At 43.6% G+C, this 26,759-nt stretch overlaps 1 protein-coding gene across 3 annotated transcripts in view; it reads right to left on the bottom strand.

The window, feature by feature from the left end:
* Positions 1-244: 244 nt before the first annotated feature.
* The window catches only part of SULF1 (sulfatase 1), a 416,210-nt gene continuing 389,695 nt past the window's right edge, over positions 245-26,759 (bottom strand). For all 3 annotated transcript variants that reach the window (XM_069220304.1, XM_069220302.1, XM_069220303.1), the window contains one exon: positions 245-2,526. In XM_069220304.1, the coding sequence (XP_069076405.1) occupies positions 2,493-2,526 (34 nt within the window). In that variant the 3' untranslated portion in view covers positions 245-2,492. The remainder of the gene's footprint in view (positions 2,527-26,759) is intronic.

The raw sequence follows: 26,759 nt of genomic DNA, 5'->3' as shown, positions 1-26,759 counted from the left end.
TTTAGGTTAAGTCAATTGTTGTGTTATATATCTGGGTGCATAAAAAGAAAGCTCAGACTAACCAAATACATGCTGGGTGGCACATTATGGTAATCACAGAAATTAAGTTTGCTTGTTTAAGCCACACCTTTAAATACATACTCACACTCCTTTTTGAGCCCCCACCCCTGCTTTTTTCACCCCACTTAAAGCTCTGAGAGGGGGGAATTGCATACCAAATTCATTTTACTTGAAAACTGGAACATTTTCACCATTTTAATTCTGGCAAAGTTAAAAGACATTTTTTATTTTTAAAGATATTGCCTCATGACTTTCCTGAAGTCAGAATTGTTCTATAAAAGGATCACAGAATATTATACAAGTTCTAAAAACAGTTTATCTATTTGTGTGAAATCTATTTACAAATAGGATCAATTAGGATCATAAATATGTGTGTTCCACCACTCAGCCCTTGACTATTACATCAACAGCTAAACAATTTTATAGTATTTACAGAAATAATAACAAAGCCGAAAAATACTGAACACTTCTAATTTTCTGACTGAATTGCCTGTGGTGCAGTTTTCTGAATATGCTTCAGAGAATTAAAAGAAAGTTTCTTTGCAGTGCTAGCGAAAAATACAACACAGGGTGAAATGATACACAACATATAACAAACTTTGCTGTAAACTAGATACCACATCAATAATTTGATGAGGTATCTCAAAATGTTTTTTTTCTCGTGACGGGTGCTACCATTCCAACAAAATTGATGCAAATTTCAATGGGCAAAGTAGGTAATTTAGTAGAAAAACATAATATTGTTTGCAGCTCAACAGGCAGGGCTACTCTATATTCACTTTCTCCTGTGAAATTACTTTTGGAATAAATCAAAAAAAGTGTGGTTCCATTTTCCACTAACTCACAACAAACACCACCAATTATAAACAATTTCTTAATACTTAAAGCAATTCATGAAAGCAAAGGAAATAGTGTGGTGTAGACGTTTTGCAATGTATGTGTGAGACCTAAGTCATTATTGTACTAATAAATATGCAACTAAATACAATTTTCGTTTCAAGTGCCAACACTCATGACTTCTTCTAGAAGGAGTGGAGGTAGTAAAATATGCAGTATTGTTTTTGCAGTTTTGTTACGACATTCCAACCAAATTCATCTCACGTGTTTTGTCAGATTCTTTTTTTTAAGCGTACATTTGATTATTCCACAAGAGCACCCCTGTTGTATACGTGGCAAAAATATACATGATACATGTGAAGTGTGGGAAATGACACAAAGTTGTGGTAATCGAGCTAGTCAAAGTGCAAAACATTACTCAAATGTGTGACATCAGAAAGTCCAGTGGTTAGAAAAACCTCATTCGTTAAAAACACATTATGGGGACCGAAAATATTCACATAAGACCACAAAAGCAGAGAAAAACAACCATTGAGAAAAAGTCAACCAAAGCATGTACAAGGTGCCGTCTGTGTGGCATTCAATGTTACCCCTCCACACAGTATGAAAACAAATATGCGTACACATAGTATTTTGTGAACCAAAGTCAATATTTGCACTTACAACGTTCTACAGGATAGTTTCTTCACCCATAGAATGTATTGTACACCACATCTCTACAATAAACATGGAATGTCAAGTGCAATATTATTTTTTACCGGCTAAAAAAAAAAATACATGTTTATTGATTAAATTGTGTTTAGTTGGACGATAGTGGGAATGAGGCACTCCCTTCTATATTTTGGATTTCTGGAATCTCTCCTGTATGAAGATGTTCGTTCGTGTTAAAAAATCTCTCAATTTTTATAGCACTTGTTAGCCGATCAACTGTAGAATGATTTTCAGTCTGGTGATCACTTTGCCCATTGAAGCTGAAGGGAAGGTACTTTTGATCTTCAAAAAGATCTTCTGCAGGATCACTGTCAAGAAGCAAGTCTTTGTGAAGAGTCCTAGATGGTTGCAAAATGGAACTATGTCTGGTCTCTAACTCTGTCCATCCATTTCCACTGATTTCTATGTCAGGGGTCTCAAACCCTTTATTTTCCATCCATATTTCAGCTTGACTGTTGCTCTGTGATGCAGCAAACCCAAGGATTTGTTCAGGAATATTGTTATTTAATTCAGTCATTTCCTGACTATGTGATTTTGTGTTGAAATCACGGGCACTTAAGTTTGCTGCATCCTCTGGCTGTCTTTCTTCTGCCGCCATTCCACTTGATTCTTCATAGAACTCTACTGAAGGCATTTCCACCCATGTCAATGCTGTTGGCCAGGCTCCTGAGAACTCATCATTTCCAGCGCCAATGTTCCTCTCAGTTTTATTTATCTCAAAAACATTGTTCAGCAGTGCAAACATTCTATCTACATCCTTCAAGTAATTAGTCCAGTCATTCATAGAAAGTCTATAGTTTTTTCTCTGTTGGTAGATGCGGTCATCTACACTGTACAAATCTTCCAGTCCTTGCCAATTGTTGTTCTCTGTAAAATGTGGCAGGTTAACCTTCCCATCCATCCCATAGTTGTCCTCTGCTGCAAAGGCAAAAATAAAATCGACATTTAATTAATTTCCTTGATGAGTAGCCACTAACAAGCTTCATCCTGAAGCCTATGCATTGCTGTCAATTCTCATACAAGGTCAAGTCCTGCATGCTAACTGCTAACTTTGATTTATAACTAAAATGAACACTGGCAAAGGCAATATGTCTCACAAAGTCGAGCTAATGGCTTTGTCTCTGTTAATTTCTATTGGCATCAGCCAGTTTGAATATGGTTGCCTGTGCATGGCGGCACATGCACGAGCAAGGGCGGACATTCTGAATTTACTGTTTTTAACATGACTGATAGGCACCAAAAATAAAAACTACATTGTCAAAAAGCACAAAAAGTAGCAAGTGGCACTGTAGCACTTTGAAGCTTACAGGGCCTACCTAAAAAGAATTATGGAAATATATAAAAAAAGAAAACAATTAAAAATATAATACCTTCAAATGTGTACATAGGATGAGAGGGCACTATGGAAAGGGAAATTGGCAGAGAGAGAGAAAAAGTTCCCTTGTGAAAAAATGTGTCATGTTATCTGAGCAAATTTTAAAAAGAAACACTGAAAGGAATGGGGGAGCAATGTGAAGGAGAACAAGAAGATAGGGAAGTGAGCAAGAAAAGGTAAGTGCGTTCACGGAGTACTGTTATCTTACAGGCAAATGTTTGTGTACCACAAATAGCTGCAATTGTTGTTGTGCAGGTAGTGGAAGTTCAAATTCAGTTTGTGGGTGTATAGACATTTCAAGCGGTTGAAACATGTAACTGCAAACAGTGGTAGTCCATCAATGATAAAACAAATAATCAAAGTACAAACGTACTATTGTGGACAGATGTTAAAATACAGTGGTCTCAGAGGATTTATGATTACCCTATAAGCACCATCCAGGTAATGCTTGGTAGGGTAGTGGATTACAGCCCGCCAGACTCCCTGGCTTGGTATGGTGAGTAGTCTAAGTCTAAACTTAGCAAGAGAGTTCAGGGTGTCTAAAACTGAGCCCAATGTTCTGGTAAGCTTGACAAAATGTATCAGTCCCAAATCAGGCATTCAAGAAGTGCCTGAATCTGAAACTGCATAAGCATATCAAACAAAGATTTCACCAAATAAATCAGTTCAGTTCAAGGTACAATGCACAAGACCTTCTTTAAAAGAGGCCTACTCTACCAGCAAAAATAAATTTTCTACTAGATATGCGTAAGTATCGTGGCATCTAAACATAATGCTTATGCAAGTTGAAGCAAAAGAGACACAGATGAAGAACTGTCATTGTTCTGGGATTTCACATACCTGATAATCCAAAACTAGAGATGCTAAACAATGTACCTTAACTTCAGTAAAGGTATAAAGAAATCTCCCTGATACTTTAATGGCAAAGGCGGAATAGGACTCATTTTCATGCTTTAAAGTTTGGGCACTTGGACAGATCAGGTGCTAATTCTAAATCCGTTGCAACACTACCCACTTTAACCATGATGTCAGCCCCATACTTCATTCCTGGACACTTTGGTTGAGCAGCCGAACACAATAAAAGGATAGAGGAGCAACCACTGACTTCACAACACCTACATGAAGGAACAATAGGAGATCAAGTAACTTATTTTGAACATTTTTAACTTGATCATTCATGCAGCAACCTGAAAAGACCATGAAGTGAGATTTATACAAAAACTACAAAACGCAAAAACTCATTTTCAGGCAATTTCCCTCTTTTCTCACTTCCTCCATTGTGAGAGTACAATAATTTTATTTTAGTAAGATAAAACAAAGAAGCAGCAAAGTCTGCTATGTAGCGCTGCAGCAACTGATCAAACGTCTACAGACTTGTACAGCCAGCTAAATCTACTGCCAGATAGGGGAGCAAAAGCTAGGAAAATAAAAAAACACTATTTATTCTGTAGTGATAGTGCTTGTGGACCATGCTTCAATTATAATTTAATAGGGAGATGTGGTAAAAGAAAAAGTATCTGGTCAGATTTTTTAACCTCTTCTTCCCTGATGTTTCTTACCACTGACGGCAATGCCAGTGGTGTGGGCTTATATGACTTGTGGTACCCCTGTCACAGGGATCAGGTAACAGGCCTTCAAAGGGCTGCAGTGACAAAGAGTCTGCAGTCAGCTGCCTATTCTAGCTTCGCTTTGAACCTAATTTCTAACCTACCTGCTAATACATAATAATAATAATACGCCAATGAACTCTAAAGCTGCAGCAAAATCCGGGTCATGATAACAAGCACACGTTCAAATAAATGGCCACAGATTCAAATTTTCATATATTGGTCTGCCCATAAATAAAGTGGCAGGATTATCTACTACACCGTGTGAATGTTTGATGGAATATTGCCACAAAATGTTAAATAATTCTTTAAAAATTTGACAGTGAGTAAAGAACAAATGATGTGGTTTCTAAGTGTTCAAGCCAAGTTTTTATAAATACATTCTATGAATAATTAACTTTGCTAGTGTTTGCTTGCAATGCCATCAATGAGCATTTTTGCATTAAATGAAAATGGCACATTATATTGCTTTATTCACTTTCACATCTGTTTTTGGTATAAGACATCTTATGGAATAATTGATAAATAGACTGGTGTGTGAAGTCTTGGATCTTCAAACAAAAGAACCTGTTACTTACCTTTGGTAACAATATTTCTTATGGATACATGCTTTTGCATAAGGTGCCACACCTTAAGAATTCTCTTCAAGCTTCACAATGGTGTCCTGCCATTTGATAAGTTTTGTTTTGACCAATGACTTTGTGTTTCACCACTGCGCATATTAGTTGCTCAATGTTCACCAGTAGCACATGGTATGTTTTGTTCAGTTTAGCCGCCTATGGGCTTTGACATTGCATTAGTCATTACATTCTGTATTCTGCCTATTGGCTTTGACATGGCATTAGCCATTGCTTTCTGTATTCAGTTTAGCCGCCTATGGGCTTTGACATTGCATTAGCCATTACATTCTGTATTCTGCCTATTGGCTTTGACATGCTGTATCCAGTCTAGCCGCCTATTGGCTTTGACATTGCATGCCTATTGGCTTTGACATGATATCATATATTACATTTTGTATTCAGCTCCGCTGCCTATTGGCTTTGACATGATATTCAGCTCCGCTGCCTATTGGCTTTGACATGATATTATACATTGCATTTTATATTCAGCTTAGATGCCTATTGGCTTTGACATGACACTAGACATTGCATTTGATATTTAGGTTAGCTGCCTATTGCCTTTAACATGACATTGCATTTGATATTTAGGTTAGCTGCCCATTGCCTTTAACGTGGAGTTAGACATTGCAGTTGAGAATCCAAGCTGTATTTTTCCAAGCTGTGTTTTTGCACCAGATGAACCAAGATGTTTTGCTCTCACAGTAGACTAGACCTGATAAGAGAGGGTACATGGTGTTGTTCCCTCTGCTTGAGCTTGGGAACAGGAGTAGTCTTGGAGACCTGGCCAGTCTCCAAAAGGCTTGCTCAGTTTCCCAGGTCTGAGAGGAGGGGGCACACCTTTGTAACGAATTACACAGGCTGCAGAGAGTCAGATTCGAATCTGCCGGACCTCGTGCTGGAGCTTGGCGCCAGCTGCCAGCATCCCGTGTGGGTAGATGAAACTCTTTCTCGCGGCTGACAGGGGTCATCAGCTTGCAGACCTTAGAAAGATGTAGCTGTAAATAGTTCCTACACGGTGAAGTATTTGTTTTGCTTTGCATTCAATATCTTATAAATATAACCTGCTGTGTATATTGCAAACTGATATATTTTGTTTGATTAACGCGGACTTGAAAGCTACTAATTCGTCATTCATATAACAACAATAAAAGTCTTCTTTGACCTCAGAAGTGCATTTCTGTTGTGTTATGTTAGTGCTTAGAAACTAGATAAGAGGAAAGCACTACAATTGGTACCTGGAGTCGTGGGGTCGGTCATTAAGAGGTGATTAAGAAGGGGTTTGACGAGTTAGTAGATTTCTAAGTGCACACTTTAAAAGTGTAATTGTTTTTTTGTTGTTTGGAGAATTACAGAAATTGTTTTCTGTTTGGAGAATCACAGTAGCACGGCAGACCATGTCTGAGAATACATGTGTTGATGAACTGCCTGATGGTGCTAAGAAAAACTGTGAATTGTTTTCTGTTTGGGGAATTACAGAAGAAAATGCATGTGTAGCTAAAAGGCCTGATAATGTTTTGAGAAATAATTCCTGTTGTATATATGTAGAAAACGTGTCTTTTGGAAGTAATGATGACAGGAAGGTCTGGATACCTTTATCTGCTTACAGAGAAATGCAGGAGAAATGTAGGAAGTTGGAACATGAAAATAGGAATTTACGTGAGCAAATTAGCCCGACTGAAAGTTATAAAAAGGCTGTTTTTGAAGAATCTTTCTTGTCCCATTCCAGTAATGAGGGGGTTAAGACAGCTCCGAGCTGCACTGAGTTTTCGTGTGAGCCAGGGTTTTTGGCAGACAAAATGCATTCCTTAACTGATAACACGGACGAGAGAGACCAGAATGTGATTTACGAGTTACCGTTGCAAAATGCACAAGTAAAACGAAGGATTTTAGAGCAAGACACCCCGAGTTTCATTAGCTTGTTTGATTTTTGGAAAAAGAATAGCCCTCATTTGAGTGAAATCCTAACACTTTTGTATATGGTCACTGTGAAAAATTATATGCAGCTGCACGCTTGTGATTTGGCAAATGAAATAATGCAGACTTTAAGTTTCTGCGCAGTGCAAGAAGGAAATACTTATGTACATTTAACTCAAGAACAAGGAAAGAAAATAGTGCCCCTAGCTAGAATCATACAATGGATCTGGTACTTGCAAGACAGGGCTAGAGTACCACAGGTAAAAAAGTTATCAATGAAGTTGTGTGCACCATTTGAATTCGTGTCCACTGAAGATAAAAAGCATGTTTGTTTTACTAATGATTCATTGACCGAAATGTTGTTTTCTGGCACAGTAGAAGGAATGGAGTTGTATAATGTGTGTCAGATTTTAAAGCAAGAGCTACGTGAGATGTGTCATTTTTACGCTGATTTTTGGTTCATTGTTAATGTTTTAGCACCTAACTGGTTCAATTACCTTGCAGATGTTAATGAGAAAAATGCAGAGAGAGAAGTGTACACCCAGAATTCTGCCTTAGTGGGGATGGCTAAGTGGGTGCCCCAGAAATGTGAACAGCTGAGAGAAAAAGCCACTTACAGGTGGGCAGAGATGAGAGAGATGCACATTCCCCTAGATTTGATAAAAACTGTGCAGCACGCACAAAAGCAATCTGTCATGCAAGCAGTCACAGAGCAGTTGGGGAGAGGAAAGTTACCAGATCAGAAATGGCAAATTGATCAGGTTTTAGGGAAAGTGATTGCTGCAAATTACCAAGGAAAAATCGAAATTATGCTGATACCTAGAAAAGAATCTGATTCATTCATACAAATTGGAGACAGAATGGCCCAAATTGGCAAAAGTGCAGTGAATGGAGGTTTGGTAAAGAATGAGTCTGCCCCAGCCCTTCTGACAGTGCAAGAGAAGGGAAGCTGTGGCGCAGCAGATAAAAACTCAGTGCTGATGTGTGGGCTGAAGCCCCAAGTGACCCTCCAGAACCTGCAGAAAATATAACAAAGGGCCTCAAAAACATCCTGCTGATTATAAAACAGGGAAAGGAAGAGGAAGGGTGCAGTTTAAATGAAAAATGTTATTTGCAAGAAAAGTCATACTTGTTTCTTTTGCAGATCCTACCACGTTTCGCCACTGTCCCTGAGTGTGCTGTGTGGTCCCCCTTCCGGTGTGTGCGTGTGGGGTCGGGGAAGGGACCGAATCCCCAACCTGAACCTGGCTGAGTAAAGTGCCAGCACCATGGATCCATTTTGCGCAAGCTGCGCCTTCAGTTCAAGTTCAACTTGTTTGCTGTGTTTTTTTTTTTTTTTTCCCCTCTCGTATGGAACTCTGACTTTTGCTTATCTTCCAGCAAACCTTTCAGGTGGACCGTGCACCTTTACATGAGCAGAACTCATGCCACATCAAATTGCTAACACTGTTGAATTAGAGACTCATTCAGAGTATAAAAATTGCCCAGTCTTTTCTATGTAGATGTATCTGATGTGAAAGGTTATGAGATCAATGTGTTAATTCACTTCTATTGCTTTACAGGGATTGCTTTGATCATAATGTTTTTTTGTGCTGATGTTTTTTTTTTTTTTTTGAAATATGAGATATGTGAAACAAAAATTCATTGGTCAAAGGGCGGAATGTCCTGCCATTTGATAAGTTTTGTTTTGACCAATGACTTTGTGTTTCACCACTGCGCATATTAGTTGCTCAATGTTCACCAGTAGCACATGGTATGTTTTGTTCAGTTTAGCCGCCTATGGGCTTTGACATTGCATTAGTCATTACATTCTGTATTCTGCCTATTGGCTTTGACATGGCATTAGCCATTGCTTTCTGTATTCAGTTTAGCCGCCTATGGGCTTTGACATTGCATTAGCCATTACATTCTGTATTCTGCCTATTGGCTTTGACATGCTGTATCCAGTCTAGCCACCTATTGGCTTTGACATTGCATGCCTATTGGCTTTGACATGATATCATATATTACATTTTGTATTCAGCTCCGCTGCCTATTGGCTTTGACATGATATTCAGCTCCGCTGCCTATTGGCTTTGACATGATATTATACATTGCATTTTATATTCAGCTTAGATGCCTATTGGCTTTGACATGACACTAGACATTGCATTTGATATTTAGGTTAGCTGCCTATTGCCTTTAACATGACATTGCATTTGATATTTAGGTTAGCTGCCCATTGCCTTTAACGTGGAGTTAGACATTGCAGTTGAGAATCCAAGCTGTATTTTTCCAAGCTGTGTTTTTGCACCAGATGAACCAAGATGTTTTGCTCTCACAGTAGACTAGACCTGATAAGAGAGGGTACATGGTGTTGTTCTCTCTGCTTGAGCTTGGGAACAGGAGTAGTCTTGGAGACCTGGCCAGTCTCCAAAAGGCTTGCTCAGTTTCCCAGGTCTGAGAGGAGGGGGCACACCTTTGTAACGAATTACACAGGCTGCAGAGAGTCAGATTCGAATCTGCCGGACCTCGTGCTGGAGCTTGGCGCCAGCTGCCAGCATCCCGTGTGGGTAGATGAAACTCTTTCTCGCGGCTGACAGGGGTCATCAGCTTGCAGACCTTAGAAAGATGTAGCTGTAAATAGTTCCTACACGGTGAAGTATTTGTTTTGCTTTGCATTCAATATCTTATAAATATAACCTGCTGTGTATATTGCAAACTGATATATTTTGTTTGATTAACGCGGACTTGAAAGCTACTAATCCGTCATTCATATAACAACAATAAAAGTCTTCTTTGACCTCAGAAGTGCATTTCTGTTGTGTTATGTTAGTGCTTAGAAACTAGATAAGAGGAAAGCACTACAAATGGTCTGGAAAATGTTTCCCAAGTGATGGCTCTTCAGTGCCACCAGTTGGTGTGCAATGGCTCCTGCTTCAACTCCACTGCTGGAAATGACAACACTGCAGTATATTAGGTATAAAATGGTGCACTGGTGTCATTTCCTGGACGTTCTTCATTCCCTACTGAGGTATGTGGAGAGGAACCAAGAGACCAACAATCACAATTAGAACCCATGATGTTTGTTTACCTTGGGTTCTTATTAGAAATTGCAACAAATATTCATGGAAGAGGGCAGGCAGAGTGGTATCTGCAGGAAGATGATATATTCACCAGAAATATTGTTGATGATGGTAATTACCTTCTTCTGATGGATACATATTGCTGCAAATTCCTCACCCTATGAGCCCCAAAACAGTAGGCCCTTAGGAAGAAGAATCAAGTACTGCCACTTCGACCAAGGAAGTCATGCAACAAAGATGTTGGCAATGAGGACATCCTCTGGATAGAGCAATGCAGGCACCCTTGGGGCTAGTGCAGAGGGTACGAATTTCCTCCAGAGAGTCTTTCTTTGCCTAGGCATTGCAGATATTGATATAGATTTAGGCCCAGAATAAAACGGAACATTTTGGCCACTACCTTGCCCTTTTTAGCTCCAGGGCAGCTCACAAAGAGCCGATCTTCAGTTCTGCCCTGATGAGTGTAATCAATGCTGTAAAACACGGCATGCTTCTCTTCCGTAGTTGTAAGCCGAGGAGAGAAAAAAAAATAGAAGAGAAAAAAAGGACAGATATAAGGAAGGCTGACACCATCTTTGGTAAGAGGAATGGACAAGTGTGTAGGACTAACTTATTAGAGTAAAAACAAACTGAGCAGTGCATGAACTGTAGGGCCTGATACTGTGAGCAGAAATTATTGCCACCCCCAAAACTATCTTTCTTGTAAGAAGCTGAACTAGGCCATTGTGCATCAGCTTGAATGGGAGTGCCATTAAGAAAGTTTTCAAAATACAAATGCCCCTAGAGAACAATAAAAAGAAACTAACAGAGCAAACCCTTCAGTAAACGTGACACTAGTGGTGATCTTAACAGGGATGGTTGATGCCTTCAAGCTTGCACCACTGGAGGAACTTAGCCTAGCAACCTGTGTGATTTGGTTATGGGATTCCTGGCTGGAAAAGTGATATTTTCAACTTCATCAGGAAGACAAAAGGTAGCACCATGAACAGACAGTGTTGGGGACCCAACATGAAACTTGGTTTTAACTTGCGTGTTAAGGAAGAATCAGAAGACTGAGAAAGGCATCCTGTACATCCAGAGACACCAACCAATCTCCCACATTCCTGACTAGCAAGACGACTCAAGGATGGCACCTTCACCATGTGCTGTCAAATAAATATGTTTAGTAGACAAAGATGTAGATAGAATGGGTCTCTGACTCCAACCTTCTTAGGGATCAAGAAGAAGAGGGAATAGAATCCTAAGCCTCTCCCGTAGAGGCACTACCTCCTTGGCCTCTACTAAATTGGGAATTTAGACATGACTACAGCTCGAACTGCTAGACAGAAATACATCAAATTTGTCAGAAAGCTATATCTTGGTCCAAAACAATCTCTTTTTTTGTAACTTCGTGTAAATTTGTTCAGTAGTTTTAAAGTTATTAAAGGAAAAAACGTATGTATATTTAGAGACATGCATCCACCAGGGTGGATCGAGGTGCTAACAGCAGTGCCGTGAATGGCTGGGCGCAACGTGACAGAAAAGTTGCAGCCACCATTTCGTCTTTAAGCACTTGGCCCGGAGAGGGGTAATAAGGATGAAGTAGCATTTAAGAGGTCAGGATAGAGGTATCCTGACTGGGTGTGGGACTGTTGGAGGGGTCTCTGAGGGACCCCTCTTGGCAAAGAAATAGCCCAAAAATGTTTTTGGGGCCACAAAATGATCCACGGATCCTCCGTGATGCTCAGCCTGCAGGCCCTATGTGAATCTGAGACAGACCTACGGATCCAGAACCCAAATATAAAAAAAATACACCCACTCACACACCCACACACTGTAGGAAGTTGACTCTGTATGCACTATTTCAAAGTAAGGAATAATATGCACAGAGTCCAAGGGTTCCCCTTAGAGGTAAGATAGTGGCAAAAAGAGATAATTCTAATGCTCTATTTTGTGGTAGTGTGGTTGAGCAGTAGGCTTATCAAAGGAGTAGTGTTAAGCATTTGTTGTAAATACACAAGCAATAAATGAGGAGAACACACTCTGAGACAATTCCAGGCCAATAGGTTTTTGTATAGAAAAATATATTTTCTTAGTTTATTTTAAGAACCACAGGTTCACAATTTACATGTAATACTTCAAATGAAAGGTATTGCAGGTAGGTACTTTAGGAACTTTGAATTAGCAAAATAGCATATACAGTTTTCACATAAATCACATATAGCTATTTTAAAACTAGACAGTGCAATTTTCAACAGTTCCTGGGGGGAGTAAGAGTTTGTTATTTTTTGCAGGTAAGTAAATCACCTACGGGGTTCAAGTTTGGGTCCAAGGTAGCCCACCGTTGGGGGTTCAGAGCAACCCCAAAGTTACCACACCAGCAGCTCAGGGCCGGTCAGGTGCAGAGGTCAAAGTGGTGCCCAAAACGTATAGGCTTCAATAGAGAAGGGGGTGCCCCGGTTCCAGAATGCCTGCAGGTAAGTACCCGCGTCTTTGGAGGGCAGACCAGGGGGGTTTTGTAGGGCACCGGGGGGGACACAAGTCCACACAGAAAGTACACCCTCGGCAGCACGGGGGCGGCCGGGTGCAGTGTGCAAACACACGTCGGGGTTGTAATTGAAATCAATGGGAGACCAAGGGGTCTCTTCAGCGATGCAGGCAGGCAAGGGGGGGGCTCCTCGGGGTAGCCACCACCTGGGCAAGGGAGAGGGCCTCTTGGGGGTCACTCCTGCACTGGATTTCCGATCCTTCAGGTCCTGGGGGCTGCGGGTGCAGAGTCTTTACCAGGCGTCGGGATCTGAGGAGCAGGCAGTCGCGGTCAGGGGGAGCCTCGGGATTCCCTCTGCAGGCGTCGCTGTGGGGGCTCAGGGGGGGCAACTCTGGCTACTCACGGTCTCGCAGTCGCCGGGGAGTCCTCCCTGAAGTGTTTGTTCTCCACAAGTCTCACGCTTCCGGCGGGAAACGCAGGCTGTTTTAAAGTTGCTCCTTTGTTACAAAGTTGCAGTCTTGGGTGAACAGAGCCGCTGTCCTCTGGAGTTCTTGGTCCTTCTAGAGCAGGGCAGTCCTCTGAGGATTCAGAGGTCGCTGGTCCCTGGGGAAAGCGTCGCTGGAGCAGTGTCTTTAGAAGGGGGGGGGAGACAGGCCGGTAGAGCTGGGGCCAAAGCAGTTGGTGTCTCCGTCTTCTCTGCAGGGTTTTTCAGCTTAGCAGTCCTCTTCTTCTTAGGTTGCAGGAATCTGAGTTCCTAGTTTCTGGGGAGCCCCTAAATACAGAATTTAGGGGTGTGTTTAGGTCTGGGAGGGCAGTAGCCAATGGCTACTAGCCCTGAGGGTGGCTACACCCTCTTTGTGCCTCCTCCCAAGGGGAGGGGGGTCACATTCCTATCCCTATTGGGGGAATCCTCCATCTGCAAGATGGAGGATTTCTAAAAGTCAGAGTCACCTCAGCTCAGGTTGCCTTAGGGGCTGTCCTGACTGGTCAGTGACTCCTCCTTGTTTTTCTCATTATCTCCTCCGGCCTTGCCGCCAAAAGTGGGGCCGTGGCCGGAGGGGGTGGGCAACTCCACTAGCTGGAATGCCCTGGGGTGCTGTAACAAAGGGGGTGAGCCTTTGAGGCTCACCGCCAGGTGTTACAGTTCCTGCAAGGGGGAGGTGATAAGCATCTCCACCCAGTACAGGCATTGTTACTAGCCACAGAGTGACAAAGGCACTCTCCCCATGTGGCCAGCAACATGTCTCGAGTGTGGCAGGCTGCTAAAACCAGTCAGCCTACACGGGTAGTTGGTTTAGGTTTCAGGGGGTACCTCTAAGGTGCCCTCTGGGGTGTATGTTACAATAAAAAGCACACTGGCATCAGTGTGCATTTATTGTGCTGAGAAGTTTGATACCAAACTTCACAGTTTTCAGTGTAGCCATTATGGTGCTGTGGAGTTCGTGCATGACAGACTCCCAGACCATATACTCTTATGGCTACCCTACACTTACAATGTCTAAGGTTTTGCTTAGACACTGTAGGGGCACAGTGCTCATACACTGGTGCCCTCACCTATGGTATAGTGCACCCTGCCTTAGGGCTGTAAGGCCTGCTAGAGGGGTGACTTATCTATACTGCATAGGCAGTGTGAGGCTGGCATGGCACCCTGAGGGGAGTGCCATGTCGACTTACTCGTTTTGTCCTCACCAGCACACACAAGCTGGCAAGCAGTGTGTCTGTGCTGAGTGAGCGGTCCCCAGGGTGGCATAATACATGCTGCATCCTTGAGAGACCTTCCCTGGCATCAGGGCCCTTGGTACCAGGGGTACCAGTTACAAGGGACTTACCTGGATGCCAGGGTGTGCCAATTGTGGAGACAAAAGTACAGGTTAGGGAAAGAACACTGGTGCTGGGGCCTGGTTAGCAGGCCTCAGCACACTTTCAAATCAAAACTTAGCATCAGCAAAGGCAAAAAGTCAGGGGGTAACCATGCCAAGGAGGCATTTCCTTACAAACACCCACTCACAGACTAAGAAAACCACTACCACACCCGGTCACAGGCCCATACAGCCACTCACATGCCCACTTACACAGCCACTCACACACTCACACAGCCACTCACACACTCACTCACAGACCCACAAAACCAATTGCACACCCACTTACAGACCCACACAGCCACTCACAGGCCCACACACCCATTCACACAGCCACTCACACACCTACACAGCCACTCACACACAGACCCACAAAACCAATCGCACATCCACTTACACACCCACACAGCCACTCACAGGCCCACACAGCCACTCACACACCCACTCATAGACCCACAAAACCAATCGCACACCCACTTACAGACCCACACAGCCACTCACATGCCCACACTCCCACTTCACAGACTCACAAAAATACCACACCCAGTCAAAGACCAGTCAAAGACCTACAAAGCCAATCACATGCCCATACAACCACTCACACACCCATACAGCCACTAACACAACCACCCACTGACCCACACAAACACCCACACAACCACACACAGCAACTTACAGACCTACAATAGGGGACTGGGTGCATGAAGGGGGGTCAGCTGCAGGGTCTGGAAGCAGGCCAGATTCTGCGGAAAACTCCCCGCTGTAAACTGCCAAAGACCATGTGCAAGGTGGGGTTGGCGGCATGCCCTAAGGTAACTATAACTTGCGCCCTCGCCCTGCACTGCTATTTACCCCACACAACATCTTCTATAACATCATTGATAATATCAATGCAACATTTGCAATAAAATAATTGATAAGAAAACTGTGCACGGTGGGAGTGCAAGTTATAGTTACCTTAGGGCACAAGTTATAGTTTCTTGGGTTAATTCTAACTATAACTGCTGAATTTCTATTGTTTTGTATGTGTAAACTCTGAAGCTATCTATAATGCCACTGTAACCTTTGGTTTTTAGTGAATTTCTAAGTTTTTTAAAACTCTATTTCCTAGCTATAAGGCCTCTGTAACCTTTCAGTATATATATATATATATATATATATATATATATATATATATATATATATATATATGGAAAATGTCACTTACCCAGTGTACATCTGTTCGTGGCATGTTGCGCTGCAGATTCACATGCTGTGCACTGTTCCTGCCATCTAGTGTTGGGCTCGGAGTGTTACAAGTTGTTTTTCTTCAAAGAAGACTTTTCGAGTCACGGGACCGAGTGACTCCTCCCTTTCGGCTCCATTGCGCATGGGCGTCGACTCCATCTTAGATTGTTTTCCCCGCAGAGGGTGAGGTAGGAGTTGTTAAAGTAAGGATACTAGAGGTGCCCATGCAATGGAGTAAATGTGTATGTACATATCGCATTAAAGTCAAAATTATTTACATATTTACAATTTTAATGCAACTAAAACAGCTACAGGCTCCCGGGGAGGTGGGAGGGCGCATGTGAATCTGCAGCGCAACATGCCACGAACAGATGTACACTGGGTAAGTGACATTTTCCGTTCGATGGCATGTGTAGCTGCAGGTACACATGCTGTGCATAGACTACAAAGCAGTAATCTCCCCAAAAGCGGTGGTTAGCCTGTAGGAGTTGAAGTTGTCTGAAATAATGTTCTAAATACAGCCTGTCCTACTGTGGCTTGTTGTGCTGCTAACACATCTACACAGTAATGCTTAGTAAATGTATGAGGCGTAGACCAAGTGGCTGCCTTACAAATCTCTGTCATTGGTATATTACCAAGAAAAGCCATTGTGGCGCCTTTGTTCCTAGTGGAGTAATGGGTAATTCTCTTTTAGCTTTTTGGTAACAGGTTTGTATGCATTTGACTATCCATCTGGCAATGCCCTGTTTGGACATAGGGTTACCTGCATGTGGTTTTTGGAAAGCTACGAACAATTGTTTCGTTTTACGAAATTGTTTTGTTCTGTCAATGTAATACATTAGCGCTCTTTTTATATCTAACGTATGTAATGCTCTTTCTGCTACTGAGTCTGGCTGTGGGAAAAAGACTGGGAGTTCTACCGTTTGGTTTAGATGAAATGGTGATATGACTTTTGGTAAGAATTGTGGATTTGTACGGAGAACCACCTTATGTTTATGTATTTATATAAAGGGTTCTTGAATAGTAAACGCCTGTATTTCGCTAACTCTTCTAAGTGAAGTGATGGGTATTAGAAAGGCTACTTTCCAAGTTAAAAACTGGATTTGACAGGAGCGCATGGGTTTGAATGGTGGTCCCATGAGTCGTGTTAATACAATATTAAGATTCCACGAAGGCACTGGTGGTGTCCTTGGGAGTATGATTCTTTTTAGTCCTTCCATAAAGGCTTTAATAACTGGGATTCTAAAAAGCAATTTTGTATGTTTAATCTGCAGATAAGCAGATATTGCAGTGAGATGTATTTTAATGGAAGAGAAGGCTAGATTGGACTTTTGTAAGTGTAGTAAATAACTTACAATGTTTTGTGTGGAGGCGTCTAGTGGCGTAATCTGATTAGCCTGGCAGTAACAAACAAATCTTTTCCATTTGTTAGCGTAACAATGTCTGGTTGTGGGTTTCCTTGCTTGTTTAATGACCTCCATACATTCTTTAGAAAGGTTTAGATATCCAAATTCTAAGACTTCAGGAGCCAGATTGCTAGGTTGAGTGATGCTGGATTCTGGTGTCTGGTCTGTTTGTGTTGTGTTAACAGATCTGGTCTGTTTGGTAGTTTGATGTGAGTAGTTTTTCCCCTCTGTGGGGAAAACAATCTAAGATGGAGTCGACGCCCATGCGCAATGGAGCTGAAATGGGAGGAGTCCCTCGATCTCGTGACTCGAAAAGACTTCTTCGAAGAAAAACAACTTGTAACACTCCGAGCCCAACACTAGACGGCGGGATATGCACAGCATGTGAATCTGCAGCGTCTCATGCCACGAACAGATGTACACTGGGTAAGTGACATTTTCCATATATATATATATATATATATGTTCGATGGCATGTGTAGCTGCAGATACACATGCTATGCACTGTTCCTGCCATCTAGTGTTGGGCTCGGAGTGTTACAAGTTGTTTTTCTTCGAAGAAGTCTTTTCGAGTCACGGGACCGAGTGACTCCTCCCTTTCGGCTCCATTGCGCATGGGCGTCGACTCCATCTTAGATTGTTTTCTTTCCGCCATCGGGTTCAGACGTGTTCCTCTTCGCTCTGTATTTCGAATCGGGAAAGTTAGAAAAGAATCGAAAATTCGTCTGTATTCTCGTTTGGTACCGGTTTAGTGTTAGTGTATCGGCACCGACATCAAGACTGCTTTGGTGGCCCTTCGGGGCTTCCGCTCTTCATCAAGGCCTGGTCGGCCCGACCACACCCGTCGTCCAAGACTAATGGACCGGACTCCCTTCCGTTTCTGTCCTAAGTGTCACGCCAAGTATCCTTATACAGACCAGCACGGGTCTGTAACCTGTGTTTGTCGCCCGAACACAGAGAGGATACTTGTGAAGCTTGCTGAGCGTTTCGATCCAAGAAGATCTTAAGGGATCGACGCACAAGACGACTACAAATGGCGTCGAAGCCGAAACAACATCTCGCCGTCGAGGAGGGAGAGAGAATTTCCATCCAAGAAACGGACTCGGATGAATCCGACGGTGATCGACCTTCGACGGCGCGGCAAACAGTGAGTACACCTGCCCGTCCCACACCCAGGGTCTCACCAAAAAACTCAAGGCCACGGGGACGCCACCGCCAGCAGGCCATGGCTCAACCCACAGAAAAGAAGGTGACCAAATAACATCGGCACTGAAAAAGGCCAAAGATTTGCCGAAGACTTCCGACTCCGGTCGAGAATCTGGCACCGAAAAGAGTCGGCATTGAGTCGGGCAAGCCTCGAAAAAGCGCATCGGAACCGAAAAAGACAATTTCGTTAGGAATTTCGGTACTGAAAAAACCGGCTTCGGAGCCGAAACGCTCTTCCTACTCTGAGGAGCAAGGTCTTTCTATGCAGCTCAAAGAAAAGCACAGATTTGAGCAAGATCTGGATTTAGAAGAAGATCAGACACAACAAAGGTTAGAAATCCAGAAGGACACTGGGAAGATACAAACCATCCCTCCACTCAAATCGAAAAGAAATGAAAATGTCACTTACCCAGTGTACATCTGTTCGTGGCATCAGTCGCTGAGATTCACATGGTATGCATGAGCTCGCCATCTGGTGTTGGGTCGGAGTGTTACAAGTTGTTTTTCTTCGAAGAAGTGTTTTCGAGTCACGGGACCGAGTGACTCCACCTTCTGTGCTCATTGCGCATGGGCGTCGACTCCATCTTCGATTGTTTTCCCCGCAGAGGGTGAGGTAGGAGTTGTACTATAGTAATAGTGCCCGCGCAATGAAAAATGTAAGTATGTACCTATTAAAGGATTAAGTAATATATATACAAATGTACAAAATTGAAGGTAACTTCTGAACTGCTACAGGCTTCCGGGGAGGTGGGTGGGTCCATGTGAATCTCAGCGACTGATGCCACGAACAGATGTACACTGGGTAAGTGACATTTTCAGTTCGATGGCATCTGTCGCTGTAGATACACATGGTATGCATAGACTAGTAAGCAGTTAGTTCCCCATAAGCGGTGGTTTAGCCTGTAGGAGTAGAAGTTGTCTGAAATAGAGTTCTTAATACAGCTTGACCTACTGTAGCTTGTTGTGCGGATAGCACATCTATACAGTAGTGTTTGGTGAATGTGTGAGGCGTAGACCAAGTGGCTGCCTTACAAATTTCTTGCATTGGGATGTTTCCTAAAAAGGCCATTGAAGCACCTTTTTTCCTTGTTGAATGTGCCCTGGGAGTAATGGGCAGTTGTCTTTTTGCTTTAAGGTAGCAGATTTGGATGCATTTAACTATCCATCTGGCTATACCTTGTTTTGATATTGGGTTACCTGCATGAGGTTTTTGGAATGCAATAAATAGCTGTTTAGTTTTTCTGATGTTCTTCGTTCTGTCAATGTAGTACATTAATGCTCTTTTGACATCTAATGTATGTAGTGCTCTTTCAGCCACAGAATCTGGCTGTGGGAAGAATACTGGTAGTTCTACCGTTTGATTTAGATGGAATGGAGAAATAACTTTTGGTAAAAATTTTGGATTAGGTCGTAGGACGACCTTATTTTTATGTATTTGTATAAAAGGCTCTTGTGTTGTGAACGCTTGAATTTCACTTACTCTTCTTAGAGATGTAATGGCGATGAGAAAGGCAACTTTCCAGGTGAGGAATTGTATTCCGCAAGAGTGCATGGGTTCGAAAGGTGGGCCCATGAGTCTTGTTAGAACCACGTTTAGGTTCCATGAAGGAACAGGTGGTGTTCTTGGTGGTATAATTCTTTTAAGCCCTTCTATGAATGCTTTGATAACTGGTATCCTATACAAGGAAGTTGAATATGTAGTTAGCAGGTATGCAGATATTGCTGCAAGGTGTATTTTAATAGAAGAGAAGGCTAGCTTTGCTTTTTGTAAATGGAGCAAGTAATTTACTATATGTTTTGGAGTTGCCTCTAGTGGTTGTATCTGATTATGATGGCAGTACCGAACAAATCTTTTCCACTTACTTGCGTAGCAGTGTCTAGTGGATGGCCTTCTGGCCTGCTTTATGACTTCCATACACTCTTGGCTAAGTTGTAAGTGTCCGAATTCTAGGATTTCAGGAGCCAGATTGCTAGATTCAGCGATGCTGGGTCCGGGTGTCTGATCTGTTGGTTGTGTTGCGTTAACAGATCTGGTTTGTTGGGCAGTTTGATGTGTGGTACTACAGACAGATCTAGCAGTGTTGTGTACCAGGGTTGTCTTGCCCACGTTGGTGCTATTAAAATGAGTTTGAGTTTGTTTTGACTCAATTTGTTTACTAGGTAAGGAAGGAGAGGGAGAGGAGGAAAAGCGTAAGCAAATATTCCTGACCAGTTCATCCATAGGGCATTGCCTTGGGATTGCTTGTGTGGGTATCTGGACGCGAAGTTTTGGCATTTTGCGTTCTCTTTTGTTGCAAATAAGTCTATTTGTGGTGTTCCCCAGAGTGTGAAGTAGGTGTTCAGAATTTGTGGGTGGATTTCCCATTCGTGGACTTGCTGGTGATCTCGAGAGAGATTGTCTGCCAGCTGATTCTGGATCCCCGGAATAAACTGTGCTATTAGACCAATTTGATGGTGGATTGCCCACTTCCATATTTTTTGAGCTAACAAGCTTAACTGCGTTGAATGTGTTCCTCCTTGTTTGTTTAGATAATACATCGTTGTCATGTTGTCTGTTTTGACAAGGATGTATTTGTGGGTTATGATTGGTTGGAAAGCTTTTAGTGCTTGAAAAACTGCTAATAATTCTAGATGATTTATATGCAGTTTTGTTTGATGTATGTTCCATTGTCCTCTTATGTTGTGTTGATTGAGATGTGCTCCCCACCCTGTCATGGAAGCATCTGTTGTTATTACGTACTGTGGCACTGGGTCTTGGAAAGGCCGCCCTCTGTTTAAATTTATACTGTTCCACCATAGAAGCGATAGGTAAGTTTGGCGGTCTAGCAACACCAGATCTAGAAGGTGACCCTGTGCTTGAGACCACTGTGAGGCTAGGCACTGTTGTAAGGGCCTCATGTGCAGTCTTGCGTTTGGGACAATGGCTATGCATGAGGACATCATGCCTAGGAGCTGTAGTATTGTTCTTGCTTGTATTGTTTGGTTTGGAGACATGTGTTGAATGACCCTGTTGAAATTGTGGATCCTTTGTGGAGTTGGCGTTGCTACTCCTTTTGTCGTGTCTATTATGGCTCCTAGATATTGCTGTACTTTGCTTGGCAGAATGTTTGATTTTGCAAAGTTGACGGTGAACCCTAGATTGTAGAGGGTTTGTATGACTTGATTTGTGTGGTTTGAGCATTGTGTGAGCGAACTGGTTTTGATTAGCCAGTCGTCTAGATACGGGAACACATGTATTTGCTGCCTTCTGATGTGTGCAGCGACTACTGCTAGGCATTTTGTGAATACTCTTGGAGCGGTTGTTAAACCAAAAGGCAATACTTTGAATTGGTAATGTATTCCTTTGAATACAAACCTTAGATATTTCCTGTGTGATTGATGTATTGGTATATGGAAATATGCGTCCTTGAGGTCTAGGGTTGTCATGTAGTCGTGTTTTCTGAGCAATGGTAACACTTCTTGTAGTGTGACCATGTGAAAGTGGTCTGATTTGATGAATGTGTTTACTACCCTGAGGTCTAGAATTGGTCTCAGTGTTTCGTCCTTTTTTGGTATCAAGAAGTACAGTGAATAAACTCCTGTGTTTATTTGTGTGCTTGGTACTAATTCTATTGCATTTTTTTGCAGTAGTGCTTGAACTTCTATCTCTAGAAGCTGTGAATGGTATTTTGATAAATTTTGTGATTTTGGTGGTATGTCTGGAGGGAATTGCATGAATTCTATGCAATAACCATGTTGGATAATTGCTAGGACCCATGTGTCTGTAGTTATTTTGTCCCATGCTTCGTAATATTGATGTATCCTCCCCCCCACTGGTGTTGTGTGGGAGGGGTGAGTGACGTGTGAGTCACTGCTTGTTGGTAGTGGTTTTGGGGCTTTGAAATCTTCCTCTATTCCTAGGAAATTGCCCCCCTCTATACTGGCCCCGAAAACCTCCCCTGTACTGTCCCTGGTAGGTGGGCGGTGCGGACTGTGAGGTGCTAGCTTGTGTGGCCTGACCCCGAAACCCTCCTCTAAAAGGTGTTTTGCGGAAGGTGTTATAAGATCCTCTGCTCTGCGGGGAGTAGAGTGCGCCCATGGCCTTGGCAGTGTCAGTGTCCTTCTTGAGCTTTTCTATGGCTGTGTCGACCTCCGGACCGAACAGAAGTTTCTCGTTTACTGGCATGTTAAGCACTGCCTGCTGAATTTCTGGCTTGAATCCAGACGTTCTGAGCCATGCGTGCCTACGGATGGTAACCGACGTATTAATGGTTCTTGCGGCCGTGTCTGCTGCATCCATGGAGGAGCGTATTTGATTGTTGGAAATGTTTTGACCCTCCTCAACAACCTGTTTTGCTCTTTTTTGCAGATCTTTTGGGAGATGTTCAATGAGATGCTGCATCTCATCCCAGTGGGCTCTGTCGTATCGCGCTAGCAGCGCTTGTGAATTTGCGATGCGCCACTGGTTTGCTGCTTGGACAGCAACCCTCTTCCCGGCTGCATCGAACTTCCTACTTTCTTTATCTGGGGGAGGTGCATCCCCAGAAGTGTGTGAGTTTGCCCGTTTTCTGGCAGCCCCTACCACCACAGAGTCAGGTGGCAGCTGAGAGGTGATGAATACAGGGTCCGTAGGAGGCGCCTTATACTTTTTGTCCACCCTAGGCGTCACTGCCCTACTTTTAACTGGCTCCTTGAAAATGTCCTTTGCATGGCGTAGCATGCCTGGGAGCATCGGCAGGCTTTGGTAGGAGCTGTGGGTTGAGGAGAGGGTGTTAAATAAAAAATCATCCTCTACTTGTTCCGAGTGTAGTTCCACATTATGGAATAATGCTGCTCTAGCCACCACTTGTGAGTAGGCTGTGCTGTCTTCCGGTGGTGATGGCCTAGTTGGGTATGTGTCTGGGCTGTTATCAGACACTGGTGCGTCATACAAGTCCCACGCATCCTGATCTTGGTCATCGTGGCTCATGGCGGTGTGAGCTGGCGAATGTGACGGGGTGTAAGTTGGCGAAGCCGGAGTTACAGGTGGAGGCGAGGGAGGAGGTGTTACCTTTTGTGCTGTTTGTTGCTGAGGAGTAAACTGAAGCGTTCTCTTTCGTTTGACAGGTGGAAGGGTACTGATCTTCCCAGTCCCCTGCTGAATAAAGATACGCTTTTGCGTGTGATCCACGTCAGTGGATTGCAGTTCTTGTTCAAATCTATGTTTCTTCATTTGAGAAGACATAGAATGCTCTTCAGTGTAGGAGCCAGAAACAGGGTCTGATGTCGCTTTTTTCGGCTCCGAAAACCCTGTCGATTGTTTTTTCGGCTCCGAGGTAACCTTCCTCTTTTTCTGTGCCGAAAATTCTTGGCCTCTATGGTCTTCGGCGCCACTGTCTCGGCGTCGATCCGTGTCGACACCGAACTCTCGGTGTCGATGCTTCTGTTTAGCACTCTCTCGGTCCCGAGGAGGCTGCGTGCCGGTGTCTCGACCGAAGTCGGACGATCTCGACACTGAATGGGCCTTTTTCGGTGCCGATTGTTGGTCACCGAGAATTTGGGTGGAGCCATGGCCGGTTGGCAGTGGCGTCCCCTGGGCCTTCTTTCCTTTTTTAAGGTTTGATCTCGACGTCTTACTCACAGTTCTTGTAGAGTGTAGCTCGTCGGAGTCTGAGTCCTGGATGGAAAAGGATTCCTCCTGTTCCTCTTCTGTCTCGAACTGTCGACGCTCTTTTGGCGTGGACGCCATCTGGAGTCTTCTCGCTCGACGGTCGCGCAGAGTTTTTCGGGACCGGAACGCCCGACAGGCCTCACAGGATTCTTCGCTGTGCTCGGGTGACAGGCACAGATTACAGACCGAGTGTAGGTCCGTATAAGGATATTTGTTGTGGCATTCGGGGCAGAATCGAAACGGGGTCCGATCCATCGGCGTTGTCCTCCACGCGGTCGGGCCGACTAGGCCCCGACGGGGTGCCGAAATCTACCCCGAAGGGCACCGAGGCGCTTCGATGTTCAACGCGTCGTCGTATGTGTCTATCTCTAACCGGATCGCAACGATACCGTCGAAAATCTTCCGTCTTCAGCTATCTTTCCGTTCCGAAACTCGGAGCGACAGGAACACGTCCGAACCCGATGGCGGAAAGAAAACAATCGAAGATGGAGTCGACGCCCATGCGCAATGAGCACAGAAGGTGGAGTCACTCGGTCCCGTGACTCGAAAACACTTCTTCGAAGAAAAACAACTTGTAACACTCCGACCCAACACCAGATGGCGAGCTCATGCATACCATGTGTATCTACAGCGACAGATGCCATCGAACACTAGCTTTTCAAGAGACTGAGATGCAACCCAAAGCCAAAGTGGTTAGAGACAAGTCACCACCAACACATTTCTCACCACAACCATCCCCACTGCAGTCACCACACTTGTCACCAGTGGGTACACCGATGGCGCAGTCACCTACACATACTGGGATGACTCAAGATTATGCGGATCCCTGGGATCTATATGAACCACCTATATCGGACAACAGCCCAGAGTGTTATCCGACCAAGCCTTCACCACCAGAGGACAGTACAGCATATACGCAAGTACTAGCCAGGGCAGCTACGTTCCACAACGTAACAATGCACTAGGAAGGATGATTTCCTGTTCAACACTCTGAAATCCACTCATGCATCCTACCAAAGCCTGCCAATGCTACCGGGCATGCTCAAACACGCACAACAGGTCTTCCAAGAGCCTGTAAAAGGAAGGGCCATCAGCCAAGGGTCGAAAAGAAATATAAACCGCCCCGTCAGACCCAGTGTTTATAACTCAACAGCTCCCTCCAGACTCAGTGGTTGTGGGGGCTGCAAGAAAAAGGGCGAATTCACAATCATCAGGGGATGCCCCACCCCCTGATAAAGAGAGTAGAAAGTTCGACACAGCGGGGAAAAGAGTGGCATCACCAGCAGCCAATCAATGGCGAATTGCAAACTCGCAAGCCCTACTTGCACGCTACGACAGGGCACACTGGGACGAAATGCAAGACATCATCCAGCATTTGCCCAAGCAACACCAAAAACGTGCCCAAAAAGTGGTTGAAGAGGGACAGACCATTTCAAATAACCAAATACGGTCTGCCCTAGACTCTGCAGATACAGCTGCACGGACTGTCAACACAGCTGTGACAATTCGAAGGCATGCCTGGCTGCGAAGTTCTGGATTTAAAACAGAAATACAACAGGCGGTACTAAATATGCCGTTTAATCAACATCAGTTGTATGGGCCGGAGGTGGATACCGCGATCGAGAAAATGAAAAAAGACACAGACACGGCCAAAGCCATGGGCGCGCTCTACTCCTCACAATACAGAGGCACATTTAGGAAACCACAGTTCAGAGGGGGGTTTCAACAACAGACATCTGAACTATCCACCTCCCAAACAAAACCCACCTACCAGTCGCAATGCCAAAGAGGGGAGTTTCGTGGTTCCTACAGAGGACAATTCCCAAGAGGAAGTGGGAAATTCCAGCCCTCCAAACCAAGCCCTAGCAAACAGTGACTTCAATGTCACACTTCCCCAACACTTGTCACCAGTGGGGGAGGGTAACCAAATACTACCACAATTGGACACACATTACCACAGACACGTGGGTTCTATCAATTATCCAACATGGTTATTGCATAGAATTCACAACATTCCCTCCAGATGTTCCACCAAAACCGCACAGATTGTCTCCACAACACTTAGACCTATTACAAATAGAAGTCCAAGCACTGCTACAAAAACAAGCCATAGACCTAGTACCCTATCACCAAAAGGGAACAGGCGTTTACTCCCTGTATTTCCTTATTCCAAAAAAGGACAAAACACTAAGGCCTATCTTAGATCTCAGAACACTGAATCTCTTCATCAAATCAGATCATTTCCACATGGTAAGACTTCAGGATGTAGTTCCCTTACCAAAAAAAGGGGAATACATGACAACACTGCATCTCAAGGATGCGTATTTTCACATACCCATCCATCCACCTCACAGGAAATACCTCAGGTTTGTAATACAAGGCAAACATTATCAATTCAAAGTGCTACCGTTCGGAATAACAACAGCCCCCAGAGTATTTACAAAATGCCTAGCCGTAGTAGCAGCTCATATAAGGAGACCGCACATGCACGTATTCCCATATTTGGACGATTGGCTAATAAAAGCCAACACTCAGCAACAATGTCAATTTCACACGCAATACGTCATAGATACTCTACACAAACTAGGGTTTTCTATAAATTACCAAAAATCACATCTACAACCATCCCAAATACAACAATACTTGGGAGCAACACCCAACACACAAAAAGCAATTGCCACTCCAAGTCCACAAAGAGTTCAGTCGTTTCTAAATGTAAGATCAAGCATACAACCAAACCAACAATACACAGTAAGGTTTGTGATGAAACTACTAGGCA

This window comes from Pleurodeles waltl, chromosome 2_2, assembly GCF_031143425.1.
Source record: "Pleurodeles waltl isolate 20211129_DDA chromosome 2_2, aPleWal1.hap1.20221129, whole genome shotgun sequence".
Lineage (NCBI taxonomy): Eukaryota > Metazoa > Chordata > Amphibia > Caudata > Salamandridae > Pleurodeles > Pleurodeles waltl.
The sequence above is the reverse complement of the archived record's forward strand: the minus strand, read 5'-3'. Positions and strand labels throughout refer to the sequence as shown.